The sequence below is a fragment of the Lynx canadensis genome, chromosome A3 (assembly GCF_007474595.2).
Source record: "Lynx canadensis isolate LIC74 chromosome A3, mLynCan4.pri.v2, whole genome shotgun sequence".
Classification (NCBI taxonomy): Eukaryota; Metazoa; Chordata; class Mammalia; order Carnivora; family Felidae; genus Lynx; species Lynx canadensis.
This window is the reverse complement of record NC_044305.1, coordinates 119,770,334-119,786,405: the sequence shown is the minus strand read 5'-3', so window position 1 is coordinate 119,786,405 and position 16,072 is coordinate 119,770,334. Positions and strand designations below refer to the sequence as shown.

The 16,072-nt window shown below is 42.5% G+C and overlaps 1 protein-coding gene across 11 annotated transcripts in view; it reads right to left on the bottom strand.

Annotated features, from left to right (window-relative positions):
* DTNB (dystrobrevin beta) overlaps positions 1 to 16,072 on the bottom strand; it is a 242,119-nt gene that overhangs the window by 143,132 nt on the left and 82,915 nt on the right. For all 11 annotated transcript variants that reach the window (XR_003967936.1, XR_003967937.1, XM_030311510.1 and 8 more), the window contains exon 8: positions 14,416 to 14,582. Coding sequence is in view for 9 of the 11 variants with exons in the window: in XM_030311510.1 (XP_030167370.1) it covers positions 14,416 to 14,582 (167 nt within the window). In the remaining 2 variants the exon portion in view is untranslated. The remainder of the gene's footprint in view (positions 1 to 14,415; positions 14,583 to 16,072) is intronic.

Here is a 16,072-nt window from a genome sequence, read left to right as displayed (position 1 = left end):
TTAACACTAGTTATTGTCAGTTTTTTCTTATTTTAACCATTGTAGTGGATATGAAGTGGCATGTCATGGTGGGTTTGATTAGATATTTCCCTAATGACTTAACGAGGTTGAGCATCTTTTCACGGGTTTATTGGCCATTTGTATATCTTCTTTGGAGAAATGTCTATTCAGACCTTTTACCCATTTCCCCCCCCAAAGTTACCTTACTTTTTTTTTTCATTACAAAAACACATGACAGAAAATTGGCCATCTCACTTCAGTAGTGTTAAGTATATTCACACTGTTGTGAAACACGTCTCCAGAACTTGTTCATCTTGCAAAGCTGAAACTGATTACACGACTCTCCTTCTTTCTTTCCCCCACCCCCAGCTCCTGGTATCCACCACTCTACTTTCCCTATACCCATGTTTAAATTGGGTTATTTGGTGGTTTTGTTGAGTCCGAAGAGTTTTTATAATTCTGGATACAAGTCCCTTATCAGGTAAGTGATTTGCAAGTATTTGCTCCTTTTCAGTGAATTGTCTTTTTACTTTCTTGCTGGTATCCTTTGAAGCAGCAACTTTGTCATTTCAATGAAGTCCAATTTATCTATTTTTCTTCTGTTGCTTGTACTTTTAGTGTCACATCCAGAAGGTACAGCATATCCCAAGGTCGTGAAAATCTATGCCTGTGTTTTGTTCTAAGAGCTTCCTGTTTGTAGCTCTTACATTTAGGTCTCTAATCCATTTTTAGTTAATTTTTTATATGGTATAAGGGTAGGAGTCTGGTTTCATTCTTTTGCATGTGGATATCCAATTGTCTCAGCACCATATTTTGAAAAGCCTATTTTTCCCCTCCTGAATGGTCTTATCACCCTTATTGAAAATCTATTGACAACAAATGTAAGAGTTTATTTTTGGACTGTCAACCCTATTTCATTAATCTATACATCTACCCTCATGCAAGTACTACACTGTCTTGATTACTGTTTTACTGATAATATAGGTTTTGGAGTCAGGAAGTATTGAGTCCTCCAACTGTGTTCTTCTTTTTCAAGATTGCTTTGGCTATTTTGGGCCCCTTGCATATCCATATGCATTTAGGATCAGCTTATAGGGTTATGTAAAGATGCAGCTGAGATTTTCATGGAAATCGCATTGAATCTGTAGATAAATTTAGGGAGTACTGTCATCTTAACAATATTGAGCCTTTTGATCTATAAATGTGTAGGCTTTTCTATTTACTTAGGTCTTCTTTAATTACTTCCAATGATGTTTCATAGTTTTCACTGTACGTCTGCTATGCAGCAGGTACCTAAAAAGAATTCGTTATGGGAGTTCCTGTCTACTGGCTTTTGTTTTCTCTGTGTGGTAAGAAAGGAGGTCATCCTTTGAAAGAGAGGGAAGAGTGGGGATAGATGGTTTTTAACAAATGGAGTTTTTTATTCCTACACAACTTCAATTGACTATTGCCAAGAATGGAAAGCAAGGTGATCAGAGCAATGTAATAGGACTGCACTACTGAGAATCAATACAAAGTTGGGGATCATGAATTTATGCTAATACTAGTCAGCCTTTTTGTATGGCTTTCTCCAGAAGTACTTAGGAGAAAGCAGACAGATTTAAGTCATCCATGCATTTAGTTGACAGAGATATGGACAAAAAATCACCGGACAATGGAGTTTATGGTACAGGAAGGAAGCGCTGTATCTAAAATGGTAAGGAGAAAAGAAAAATGAGAGGACTGAACGAAAGCAGACAGGTCAATGGAACAGAGGTTGGAAGACATGAGGGACGGTCTTAGGGAGAGATGATGAACAAGTCAGCTGGAACGACAACGGGTACCGACACAGAATGGGGTGTCTAAATCAGTGGTTTTCAAGTAGAGCAGGTGGAGTTGGCAAAAGGGTCCAGGTGTAAGTGAGGGAGTGGATGTCTGAGGCTCAGTGGAGGAGAAGACAGAGTTGGGGAAGTCAAGAAACTGTGTGGCCAGGGTCTTAAAAGATCTGACTATACAGATACTGAAACCAACCAAGAGGTGACCATAATTCTGGTACCAATCCATACAGGGGTGAAGGAAAATGACCAGAAAGTCAGGGGCTAACTGCAGTCAGGAAAGAAGAAGGGGGCTGGAGTTAAAATGGCATGAGCCTCAAGGCAGTATCCTGCTTCTTGTCGTTGTTTGATCCAAGAGATTCAGGGTGTGATGGGCTAGAAGTGGAAGGTGGAAAGCAAGGAAGAAAATAACCAGGATGAGTAGTAGGATATGCAGAATTCTAAGGTGACTCTCAGCAACCCTTGTCCTCATCAAACCTCTCCCCTTTGAGCGTCATTGGAACCTGTGAGTATGATGAACTATGACTCCTTTGACTACGTTACAGGGACATTACCCTGATGGGTTTGATCCAATCAGGTGAGCCCTTTAAAAGGAGCATTTTTTCTGGCTAGCTTCAGAAGAGAAAGTCGGGGATATGTGCTCCAGTAGGCTTGGAAGAAAGCAAATGTCCGTTCTGTAAGCTGCATATGGGGCCACATGGCAAGGAACTGCAGGTGGCCTCTGAGGAGAGTCACCCCTGGCTGGAAACTAGCAGGAAAATGGGGACCTCGATACCATATCTGCAACAAAATGAGTTCTGCCAACAACCAGTGAGCTGGCATGAGGACCTCCCAGTACTGATGATAACCACAGCCTGAGCTGACACCTTGAATTCAGCCCAGGAAGACCTAGAGAATCTAGTCATATCATTGCCTGGACTCCTGACATACAGAAACTAAAATAACAAATTTCTGCTTTAAGCTGCTAACTTTGTGTTATTTGTTATGCAGTAACAGGACACCAAAACAGTGTCCATAAACTGTTTACCCAGGAAATCCCAGCCTATGCATGTCGTCCCTGCATAAAGAATAGTGCCCCCTTTCACTCTCAAGTAAGTCTGCTTTATATGATAAATTATATAGCCACCCTAACAATAATTTCACTTCCCAACCCCTTAAAACTCACAGATGTGGGAGAATAAATAGATACCACCTGAAGGGATGCAGGAGAAGGGGACGTTCTAGAGGACAGTCAACCTCAATTAAGACGGGGGTGAAAGAAAAGTTTCAAGAAGCAGTAAAAGTGAGGGCAGCTTGCTGATTACAGCAGGGGTTTTTTTGGTTTTTGTTTTTTGAGAGAGAGAGAGAGCGAGCAAACAGGGGAAGGGCAGAGGGAGAGAAAGAGAATCCCAAGGAGGCTCCACGCCCAGCATGGAGCCCAACTTGGAGCTCGATCTCATGACTGTGAGACCATGACCTGAGCTGAGATCCAGTCAGACACCTGACCAACTGAGCCACCCAGGCGCCCCAGGGGCAGCAGTTCTAAAGGTTCTTGAGATGTGGAGAACTGTAAGAAGGATGCGGGGGAGGGTGGGCAATGAATCACCAACAGATCACGATGGGAATGGCAGTGCCATGCAAAAGAGCAAGGCCAGACAGCTTCAATGGTGATAGCGACTCATGAAGACGAGGTGGGAGCTATGGTGGACACGGTTTCAGCAGCTCCTCTGAGGACTGTGGGACGTTGGGCTAAATGCCTCATTTACAGATTTTGTTCGGAATGTCTTCATGTATTTGCCTTACCTCATGTTATAACTTGCCACAAGTGGGGATATTGCCCTATGCCTTTGAAAAAACCAATTCTTCTAAAAAGGAACTTTCATGCACTGCTGGTGGGAGATGAGCTGGTGCAACCACTGTGGAAACCAGCATGGACGCTGCACAACAAATTAAACATAGAACTATTATATGATCCAAAAATTCCACTACCAGGTATTTACCCAAAGAAAACAAAAACACTAACTGAAAAAGATAACACGCATCCCTATATTTATTGCACCATTATTTACAATAGTCAAATTTTGGAAGCAACCCAAGTGCCTATCAACAGATGAATGGATAAAGAATATGTGGTATATAGATACAATGAAATATTACTCAGCCATAATAAAGAATGAAGAATAAAGAACACCATTGGCAACAACATGGATGGATCTAGACAGCATAATGCTATGTGAAATAAGTCAGAGAAAGAAATACTATATGATGTCACTCATACATGGAATTTAAGAAACAAAACAAATGAACAAAGGGGGGAAAAAAGAGACAAACAAAACAACAGACTCTTAACTCTGGACAACAAACTGGTGGTTACCCAAGGGGAGGTGGGTGAGGAGAGGGGTAAAATAGGTGAAGGGGATTAAGAGGACACTTAAGATGATCACTGAGTGAGGTATAAAGTTGTTGACTCACTGTATTGTACACCTGAAACTAATACAACACTGTATGTTAACTGCACTTGAATTTTAAAAATTAATTTAAAAAATTTTTAAATCCTCCTGCCTAGTTTTACACTCTGTACAAAGAAGTTATTTAATTATGATGTGACTATTTGGAACTGGGCAGAAGTGTACCAAGAGGCACGGCATACCTTCTTCTCACTGAATGCATATTCTCTCAGAATTCAAGAGATGTGAGAAGAGGTGCACTAGTCACATGAGAATTAAATACCTGACAGAGGTCTTGGTCTCTGACAACAGAATATGTTCTGAGTCAGTAAGGTAAATTATTTAATATCACTAATGCCCAAACAAGTATCCTAAACACGTGTGTTGCCTGTTAATATTTATTTTTTAAAAAGATGCAATAATATTAACAGATTGCTAAACAAATCCAAGTACTTCCTCATTTATAGATTTTTGAAGAACAAGAGAAGTAACTTTGTTCAGAGGTGGAGTCTGCCCTCTGCTGGGAAGAAAGACAAAACTTCCACATATTCCATATTACGTAACTGCCTCTACTGAGGCACTCAGCTAACAAATGGTAGCTGTGCTACAAGTGTATTTTGTATAAACACACACACACTTCCTGCCAAGTGGAAATCAGTCAAATACCTCTTGGTAAAGTGAAGACCAGGGTAAGCAGAGATCTGAATGTAAAGCACAGGGAAGGTCAGGAAATGGCTTCTTTCTAGCCCTCCTCATATATCTAGAAAGGGTTAAGAGTTTCTCTTTGGGAAAATGGAAAAGTTCCAGACAGATGGTGGTGATGGTTGCACAATAATATGAATGTGCTGAATGCCAGTGAAGTGGACACCTAAAAAGAGATAAAATGTAAATTTTATGTTGTACATATTTCACAGTAACTGAAAGAGAGAGATGAGAGATACAGGAAGAGGAAGAGGGGGAGGAAAAGAGGGAGGGAAGGATGCATAAAGTAAAACAGAAAAGCATGGATGCCCCAACCAAGGAAAATGAAGGTCAGGGTTAAGATCATTAAACAGGGATTAAAAACAACAGCACTATATTTGAAATAGTTTAAAAGAATCTTTCTCCAAATCTGAATCATTTAAATAAGGGAATAAAAGTTCCAGTAAACATTATGCATCGTTGTTTTAACAAAGTGCTCTTTTAAAAAGCATAACTTCGTAGAAAAATAGGGTAGTCTCTATGGCTGAATTAACCATTTAAACAGAAATGCTTGTTCGGGTCGTAAGGCTTTCCTCCTGTGTGGCAGACTTGGATGCACGGCTGGGTGTCCTTTCATTCACCCATTTAACAGATCCTTACTGAGCATTAACTATAGGCCAGGAAATTATCTCCAAACGTAACTGCACTGTCCCACTCACCACACCACACATGCTCCTTGTGATGGGACTTTACCCCCACCACCGCCACCAGCATCCTCTCCCTCCCCTGAGCTGGACTGGCCCTAGTGCCTTGACACTGCAACCAACAGAAGTTGGCAGAATGTGGCTGCGTGACTTCCACAGCTCAGGCAGAAAAGGCCTGACGGGTTTCCCCTAGTCCTCTTGGAACACTTCGTTCTCCAGATGCTCCCTCAGGGGATGCTGTCTCTGAAAACACCGCCACCATGCTGCGGAAAGCAGAGGCCACGTTCAGAGGCCACACAGGTGGCTCCAGTCTACAGTGTGGCTGAATCCAGCCTTCTAACCATCCCAGGGCAGACACTGGCCAAGCGAGTGAAGAAGCACCCACCTCACTGGTACTTCAGTCATCCAGCAGAGACCTCAGAGGTCATGGAGCAGGGACAACCCAGCCCCCCTGCCCTATTCAAACTCCTGACACCAAACCCGTGGGTGAAATAAAATGGTTGTTTTTTGGGAGCGTCTGAGTGGTTCAGTCGGTTAAGTGTCCGATTTCGGCTCAGGTCATGATCTCACGGTTCGTGAATTCAAGCCCCGCGTCGGGCTCTGTGCTGACAGCTCCGAGACTGGAGCCCGCTTCGGATTCTGTGTCTCCCTCTGTCTGCCCCTCCGCTGCTTGCACTCTGTCTCTCGCATTGTGTCAAAAATAAATAATAAGACGTTAAAAAAAAAAATGGTTGTTTTATGTGACCAGTTTGGGAGTGGCTTATTTTGTAGCAACTGAAATACTGTACGTGCAGGCCTCCTAATGGCAAGGTTACTTGAAATATGACCCAAGACCAAGAGAAGATGATGACTATATCCTTGCAAACTGGAATATAAAAATCCATGCTGATTCCATGGCCCACTGTCTTGTTTCCATGTGGAGGACCTTCTCTGGAGGACCCCAGCAGGTGGTCACTCTCTGCCCCTCACTCCTTGGACCAGACTGGTTGGTTCTAGAGAAGGAATGAACATGCTAGCTCAGCCTCGTTCCCTCCCCTGTTTGCTGGTATCTGCAAGCTCTACAGAAAGCAAACATGCTTCTCTGCTCCCAGAGCCATGAGCCTCTAGGCTCCGCTGCGTGCTGGGAAGGCCCACCTTGGGTTGGCTTATATTCAGGGGGCTACTGGCAGTCCATTATTTCCTCACAGTTAAAACCACCTTCTCAAACAGACTGCCATGTGCCCAACTCCCGGCTGCAATTGTGAGTGGGGAAAAGTGAAGTGGGATTAATTGAGTCTCCTAATATCCTGCCAAGAACTGCTATTAGAAAAAAAGTCTTAGGGGGCACCTGGGGGGCTCAGTCAGTTAAGCATCCAACTCTTGATTTCAGCTCAGGTCATGATCCCGGAGTTAGGGAATCAAGCCCGGCATTGTGCTCTGCGCTGAGCATGGAGCCTGCTTGGGATTTCCCCTGCCCCTCTCTCCTGCTTGCGCTTTCTCTGAAAAGAGAGGAGAGGAGAGGAGAGGAGAGGAGAAGAGAAGAGAAGAGAAGAGAAGAGAAGAGAAGAGAAGAGAGGAGAGGAGAAGAGAAGAGAAGAGAAAAAAGGAAAAAGAAAAAAGGAAAGAAAAGAAAAAAGGAAAGGAAAGGAAAGGAAAGGAAAGGGAAAAGGAAAAGGAAAAGAAAGGAAAAGGAAAGGAAAAAGAAAAGAAAAAAGAAAGGAAAAGAAAGGAAGAAACGAGAAGGAAGGAAGGAAGGAAGGAAGGAAGGAAAGAAAGAAAGAAAGAAAGAAAGAAAAGGAAGAAAAGAAAGAAAAGGAAGAAAAGAAAGAAAGGTTAGAAATAGATATTCATTGACAGTTGTCTATACTCTCTGTCTCCATCTCTCTCCCCTCTCCCTCTTGCACCCACTTGCATCGGGTTTTGTCCCCACCACTCCACAGAAACTGTTCTTGCAAGACCACCTCTACATTGTTAGATGAGGGGCCACTTCTCAATCTTCTCCCTTGACTGTCACAGCACTGGACACAGAGGATCAATCCCTCCTCCTCAAAACACCCTTCACGCACAGTCCAGAACACCACCCTCTCCTGGCTTTCACCTTGTGTCACTGTTCACAGGTTCCTCCTCTTCTCCAAGATCTCTTAATGATGAGCCCTGAGGGCAGTTCTCATTCCTCTTCTCTTCTTTCTTCTCGCCTCTATCTCCACTCCCTTGGTGCTACTGTTCAGTTGCATGGCTTTACATATCAACCACTTGCCAATGACCCCCAAGCTGACATCTCTATCTCAGACTTCTTTATGTTTAGACTCATATGCAATGGCCTATCCAACAACTCCCTATGTCTAGTAAGCAACTTAAATCCAACTGAACTGAATTCCCAGAGTGAACTCTCAATCCTAACCTCTACATGTACTCCATCCACAGCTGTCTCATCTCAGCTGATGACAATTCCATCCTTCTAGCTGTTTAGGACAAAATCTTCACTCCTGTCTTCTCACAAGCCACATCCAACCCATTAGGCAGATTCAGAAAGTAAATTCTAGTTCTACCCTTGTCACCACCTCTACTGCTACCATCCTACCATATCTTGTTTTGATTATTGCAATCATCTCTCCTGAAATGCTCTTTCTGCTTCTATCTTTTCCTCCCACTTTACTCTTTACATGCTATCCAGACTGATCATTTTAAAAGATACATCAAGCCATGCCATTCCTCTACTCAAAACCCTATAGACTCACATTCTGGGGTAAGTGGGTGGCTCAGCTGGTTGAGCGTCCAACTATTCTTTTTTAGTGTTTATTTATTTTGAGAGAGAGAGAGAGAGAGAGAGAGAGAGAGAGAGAGGCAGGCACTGAGAGGGGGAGAGAAAGAATCCCAGCAATGTCTGTGCTGTCAGCACAAAGCCCAACACAGGGCTTGATCTCACCAACTGTGAGGTCATGACCTGAGCTGGTATCAAGAGTTGGATGCTTAACTGACTGAGCTACCTGGATGCCCAGAGCACCTGACTCTTCAATTTGGCTCTAGTCATGGTCTCAGGATCCCAGGATCCTGAGTCAGGCTCTGTGTTGAATGTGGAGCCTGCTTGGGATTCTCTCACTCCCTCTCTTTCTGCCCCTACCCTACTCATATTCATTCGTTCTCTCTCTCTCTCTCTCTCTCTCTCTCTCTCTCTCTCTCTCTCCCGTAAAAAAAATAAAGACTCCTCATTCCACTAGAGTTAAGGCCAACATTCTTATTATGGTCAGAAAGGCCCTTGTGAGCTGTCCTCCTTTCCTATAGACCTCCTCCTGTTCACTCCACTCTGGCCACATAAGCTTCTCTGCTGTTCCCTGAACTCAGAAACACACTCCTACTCACAGGATTCATGCTGAAAATGCCTCCTCTTCCCCAGATGTCTACTATCATACACCAAAGACTCTGTTCAAATCTCACTTTCTCAACAAGGCCTCTATGACCCTATACTCTGGATTCTGCTTTTTGATTTCTTGTTCATGTGCAAGTCTAGTGTAAATTGGCAGAGGGGCTCTGATTCATCTACTAGGTACCCAGCTCCCTTTCATGCAAGGGCTTCTGCCGCTATTACTTTCTTCGAAGATCATCCCATGTGGCCAATGTCTAGTGGGAGTGGGAAGGGTAAAGAGAAGATGAGACACATCTGCTTTAAACAGCCCTGACCCAGAAGTAACACAGATCACCTGCAAACAAATCCCACTGGTCAGAACTAGTCATATGGCCGTGTCAGGCTGCAAGGATGACGAGCTAGATCATCCAGGTACAGGTCCAGGAAGAAAAGCAAAACATGGATATAGATAAGTACTTCTGATCACAAAATATGTTTCCTCCCTTTTCCTACAAACAAAACACACTCAAACCTCTCCAAAAAGAAAATGTGAAGTGCCACTCAGTCAGTGCATCTAAAGACAAGTCCAGGACGTCTGGGTCTATCACAGTCTTCTTCATCGGGATCATGCGTAGCTCCAAATGATGGACCCTATGAACGGATCAGGCAGATGATCCACACCCACCCTCCCCAGGCCCAACACACAATGGAGGAGCACAAGCACAAGGTTCTTCCTTATGTAATATCCTCCTTGGCAAAGTGGGCTCTGGCATGCCCTTCCTAGAGGCCGTACAGCCTTCACAGACCACCTCTTCCCAGAGCAAGTTCTGGGTCGTTAGAAAGTAGTCTTACAGTTCGAACAGTCAGGGGCTTGTTAAGTGCAGGCTCCTAGTTCCTTTGCCAATATATAATTCCCTCAAAAACTTAGTAGGCCTTTGATCTATTTGTTTCCAGTCAGTTCCATGTGCCAGTAACCGCACACAAAGTCCTTTCCTGGACATAATTCTTAAGGCTGATTTATGTCTTTGCCTCCGTTCCTCTCGCTTTGAACTAACAGAAGCCACCTGGAGTCCAGATGAAACAACAGGTCAGCAGTTTCCAACGTTGGCTGCACGATGCAATCACTTGAGGGAACTTTTAAAAACTGTCTTATCTAGGTTTCATGTACCTTTGACCCATTAAATCAGAAGCTATGTAAGTGAGAGCAAGGTAATTCTGATGAACAGCCAAGAATGAGAACTCATGCCCTGATCCTATCTTTGCCATAGGACTGTCATCTTTCTTTGACTGAGAAGGTTCACTAGGCCTTTGTGGCTCAAAGCCTTTCTCAACTCTTACCTATTGCTCTCTAGGGTCTACAAGCAATCTGTTTTTCCTGTCACTGCTCCAACTGTCAGAACTTTCTCTATTCCCTTTCATTTTTTGCTTGAAAACTAGACAATTCTTTCTTAAGCTCATCTCTTTCGTGTAAGACCTAACAAAAGACAGTCAACACACACTCGCACTTCAGTCCTTTCCAACATTTGACCCAGAGCTCAGGTGGCAAGAAGTGGACCTTCTAAGTTATTATGGATGACAAATTTAGCCACTGGTCACCACTGCATAACATAGATTTCTGTCCTTCCCACCTCCAACATCGGTGTCCTTATCAGGGCTACCTGACTGCTAAGCCAACAACACAAATCTCAAGGTTTTGCTGTAATAGAACTTACTTCCAGAACCAGCTACTACAGCCAACATTAAAACCTCAGTAGCTTAACACAAGGTTTCTCTCTTGCTCCTAGCTCTCTTGCTCAAAGTCAAGCAGGGTAGCAGGATATTCTTCTCCACCCATCATTCAAGGACCCAGTTTCCTTTCATTTATGGTTTCATCTTCCTCTGGGTCCTAATGAAGTTCTCTCCCCTAAGCTGTGGTAGAGAGGACAGAAAAGGCCCTCGGCTATTAATGGTCTTAATTCTGGGAAGACACATATCACTCTGTTCACATTCCACTGCTAACTGGTATTTACATGGTTTTTCTTAGATACAGGGAAGCTGAGAAATGTAGTCTAGATGCATGCCAAGCAAAAATGGGAAAAGAGCAATGTCAGTGAGCCCTCATGGTCTCTTTCACACCCCTTAAAATTCAAGCCCCACTGAGCAGGAATCTTTGTCCGGTTCTGTTCGTAGATGTATCTCATATATGCCTGTAATAGTGCCTGGTACGCACAGCATGAGTTCAAATAATATCTTTTGAATGAATAATGAATGCACAGAATGAATCACCATATAGCATTTTTTTCTAAAGTAAAGTCAAATGAATGGATTGATGCCTGACAGAATAATGAATTACACTGCATAGTTACTTAGACAAAATATTAAACAAACTTTTGGAAAAATCAAAATAAACTTCCAAGCACCAATATAACACCTATCAAATCTACAATGCAAATTCATACACAAACTTGTTAAACGTACACTAAATTTATCCCTTGTGAACACAGAGAAATAGTTATTCAAATACTCGTATAAACACAGTGGGCAAATGTCAAATAAATGACTATTAAAGAGATTACACATCTTTTTGTTAGTGGAAACTTCTTTACCCACATCAGTCTCAAAATTCATTCAGATCTTCCTCAAAGAGCAAGGGTATTATACATACAGAGTTCTAATCCTGAAAACAAGTCACACACACACGTACACACACACACACACACACACACACTGCTAAAAAACGTTACCAAGATGCATCAATCACACATAATGCACATACTCATCAAAATTCAAAACAGATAGCAACTTCAAAATGATGCATGCGTATTGTTCATGACTTTTCTTGAAATCTTAAGTCACTATAACAAAAATAAATAAAATTTAAAAAACAACAAAGCTGAAATAAAAATAACAACAAATGGGGATATGACTTACTACACAAGAGTGTTATGAGAATCAAGCAGAAGCACAAAAATTCACTGTGATTTCTGTACTTTATGTATGCTTTTGCTCAATGAAATAAAGCACAGGAAAACCTGCTTTGTAAATCATAAAGCAATATTCAGTCACTTATATTTTAAAAAAATGTAAAATTCCCATTTCTAAAAGGGTTATAAATTAGCTAAATGAGCAAGTTCAAATTAAGATGAACAAGTTCCTCATTCTCTCTCTGTTTGTTTAATTTTTTTAACGTTTATTTATTTTGAAGGGGAGAAAGACAGAGTGAGTGTGAGCGGGGGAGGGGCAGAGAGAGAGAGAGGGAGACACAGAATCTGAAGCAGGCTCCAGGCTCTGAGCTGTCAGCACAGAGCCCGATGTGGGGCTCAACCCACAAACCGCAAGATCATGACCTGAGCCGAAGTTGGACGCCTAACTGGCTGAGCTACCCAGGCACCCCAAGCTCCTCATTCTCTAGCCCAACATGTAGATGAGAATTGTCAAAAGAAACATCCCAATGAATCCAATCATTACAAAAGGTAACAGAACAAAGAGCTATCTCAGTGCTGAGAGTTAGACTCTAAACAAAAAAACAGTGGGAAAAACATTAACAAATCATTTACCACCAAGGGACACTTGTACTTTAAGAAAGGGAAAAGCAACAACTTGGAAATCTATAAATTATCTCTATTCAATGAAAAAGGGAAGAGACTACTACGTTGTATTTTTTTCCTTTACTTGTTTAAAAAATTTTTAAATAATCACTTCTCAACCAAAAACAGGATTAGAATTTACAACACAACAAAACCCCAGATAGGATGTTCAGTTTAACACAAATTTTATGGTTAAGTGTAACTGAAAACCTATCTGATAAAAAAACAAAAAACAAAAAACAAAAAACTACCTCTAACATGTCAGAGATGTAGGAAGTAAAGTGCACACATGGATTGAAAGTTGTTCTTTTTTTTTTTTTTTTAACTAATCCCTGATATGAACTTACCTTCTTTTTGTTCTTGGTTGAGTTTTAAAAAGACTAATTAGAAAAAAGGGAAAGAAAAAAAAATCCTGATTATTGAAGCTTTCTAAATACTTAAAGTCCAGTAGGATGACCAAGGGTAAGAACCTAAATCCTGAATTACACTTAGGACCCTCTATATGTTCTACCCTTTAGCAAACCAACCAACCAACAAATGAAAACCAGAGGGAAAAGTTTTTAAAACAACTTTTTGGAAATAAAAGTACGGCATTTTGTGGGGGTTGCCTGGGTGGCTCAGTCGGTTGAGCACCTGACTTCGGCTCAGGTCATAATCTCATGGTTCGTGAGTTCAAGTCCCACATCGGGCTCTCTGCAGTCAGTGAACAGTCCTCCTCTTTCTCTGCCCCTCCCTGTTCCCCACCTCTCTCTCTCTCTCTCTCTCTCTCTCTCTCTCTCTCTCTCTCAAATAAACATTAAAAAAATATATGGCATTTTTAAGACTCTGAAGATAAATCGAGAGACGGGAAGAAAAATGATTGATGCTAAGCTTGTTGCATGATTTGTAAACACTATAGGAAAATCACACATCAACCTCCACCCAAATACTGTTACTTAAAAGACTACTTTTGGGGCGCCTGGGTGGCGCAGTCGGTTAAGCGTCCGACTTCAGCTCAGGTCACGATCTCGCGGTCCATGAGTTCGGGCCCCGCGTCGGGCTCTGGGCTGATGGCTCAGAGCCTGGAGCCTGCTTCCGATTCTGTGTCTCCTTCTCTCTCTGCCCCTCCCCCCTTCATGCTCTGTCTCTCTGTCTCAAAAATTAATAAACGTTAAAAAAAATTTTTTTAATAAAAATAAAAGACTACTTTTGAAAATAAGGACACTGATGTGGCAACTGTAAAATACAATATTTCCCCAACTTCAGAGAGACAAAAATTAACCCCTTTATTTCATGCAGCTTTCTTTACCCCATTTAAGCCCTACAGACGTGAAGAAAATATGCTTTAAAAAAAAGAACTTTCGGGGCGCCTGGGTGGCGCAGTCGGTTAAGCGTCCGACTTCAACCAGGTCACGATCTCGCGGTCTGTGAGTTCGAGCCCCGTGTCGGGCTCTGGGCTGATGATGGCTCAGAGCCTGGAGCCTGTTTCCGATTCTGTGTCTCCCTCTCTCTCTGCCCCTCCCCCGTTCATGCTTTGTCTCTCTCTGTCCCAAAAATAAAATAAACGTTGAAAAAAAAAAATTAAAAAAAAAAAATAAAAAAAAGAACTTCCAATCCCACATAAAGCTCAGAGAGGAAGCTTTGGGAGAATACCCTTTGCACAGTTTTAAAATAAGAAGACACTTCTCGCTTACTTTTCCATTTCAACTGTAATAATACCTCCAGCTCCTGAAACTTTAAAGATTCTGCTTTTAAAATCAGGTGATGAAGCGCAACACGCTCGCAACCCATCCCAAGTGTTGGCACCTAGATCTGACTGCACCACGTCCCTCTTTGCCAGGGACCTATCGGGAAACCCTCCTGGTGCTGTTGGCGATGAAAGATGAACAGCGGGGGACCCGGACTGACACACGAAGCAGTTACCCAGGAGGAGTGCTCCTTCATCTGGTGTTGGTTGCTGTGAGGGCCGCTGGCGTGGCCACGCCAAAAGCAGTTTTGGCAGAGCTGGTAGTTGTGGCACTGCTGGCATCGGTACCGGAAGCCCATCATACTCTCACACCGGCAATAGGAGCACTCCACGGGGTGGAAGACTTGTGGCAGGCAGACAGCAGGGCAGGGGAGAAGGGGCGGGAGAGGAGGAGAAGCAAGTTATCTTACTTTCACTCGGAGAGTCAAGTCAATACACTGGAAAACCACACCTGATGCAAAAAAGCAAAAGTGAAAACAACACTAACACTGAAAACTCTGAAGCGTCTCCTAGTTAACTGAGCCTCCATTTACTAGAATAAGGGGGGAAAACAATAAATGAGAAAAGTTTTTCAAGTTACAATATTACATTCCAGGGGTGCCCGGTGGCTTAATAGGTTAAGCCTCTAACTCTTGATACAGGCTCAGTCCGTGACCTCCTGGCGGTGACATTGAGCCCCCTGTCGGGCTCCACTCTGAGCATGGAACCTGCTGAGACTGTCTGCCTCCCTCTCTGCCCCTCCCCTGCTCATGTGTTGCATGTGCACGCATGCTTGCTGGCTCTCTCTCAAAATAAATAAATAAACATTAAAGAGAAGAATATTACCTTCCAATTCACCTTAGAAAATAACCAATTTCTTTAAAACGAGACTCATGCTTCTCAAATTCAGATAAATATATAAGAAGAGAAACTTTCAGTCTAAAATTTATTTTTCAAACCCATTGCTTTTTAAAGAGATTTATCATTGTCAGCTGTACAGACATTTGTTTCTTTGCTAATAACACCTGGAATGATATACTATGGGTGTCTATTACCTGAAAATGGTATTTTACACAGTACCTTCAACTGAAGGCCTTCAAATGTTGGCTGAACTAAATGCTACAACATGCCTGGGCACAAGTTTGTGGTTACTGGTAAAAAAAGTAAGGCTAGACATATTACCATGTTAGTTTTAGGTAAGAGTTCTAAGTAGCAAAACAGTAAAATAAAGTACTCTAGACCAACAAAGCAGCGGGGATTTGGAGGAAGGGAATCTTAGGGACCTGTCACCCTTTTCTCCGTTCATACAGCATGTCACCTTATGCAAACCTGCCAGGTAGCAGTCAGGATTCATAGAGATTGCTGGGATTCTCTTACAGCCTGAACATCCAGTTCACTGAGTGGGAAGTGGGCAATGCATAACTGTATATTAAAGACAGTTGTTTATTCTTTTAAGTGTTGGTAACATAATTGTTCCCTCTGGCAATTCAATTCTGAACACAAGAAATGGAAGTCAATAGGAAAAGAGCATATAGTATTCAAATCTTCATTTAAATAACTCTTTCTAGCAATATGTATACAAATCCAATCTTATTTCAATAATAAGGGTTTTGGGGGGCGCCTGGGTGGCTCAGTCGGTTATGCATCTGACTTTGGCTCAGGTCACGATCTCACAGTTCGTGAGTTCAAGCCCTACTTCAGGTAAGCTTGAACCCCACATCAGGTGAGCTAGAGCCCCACTTCGAGTGAGCCCCACATCTCTCTCCCTCTCTCTCTACCCCTCGCTCACTTGCACCCTCTCTCTCTCTCTCAAAAAAATAAAATAAGGATTTTGGGTTCTGTTTCCAAAAATGT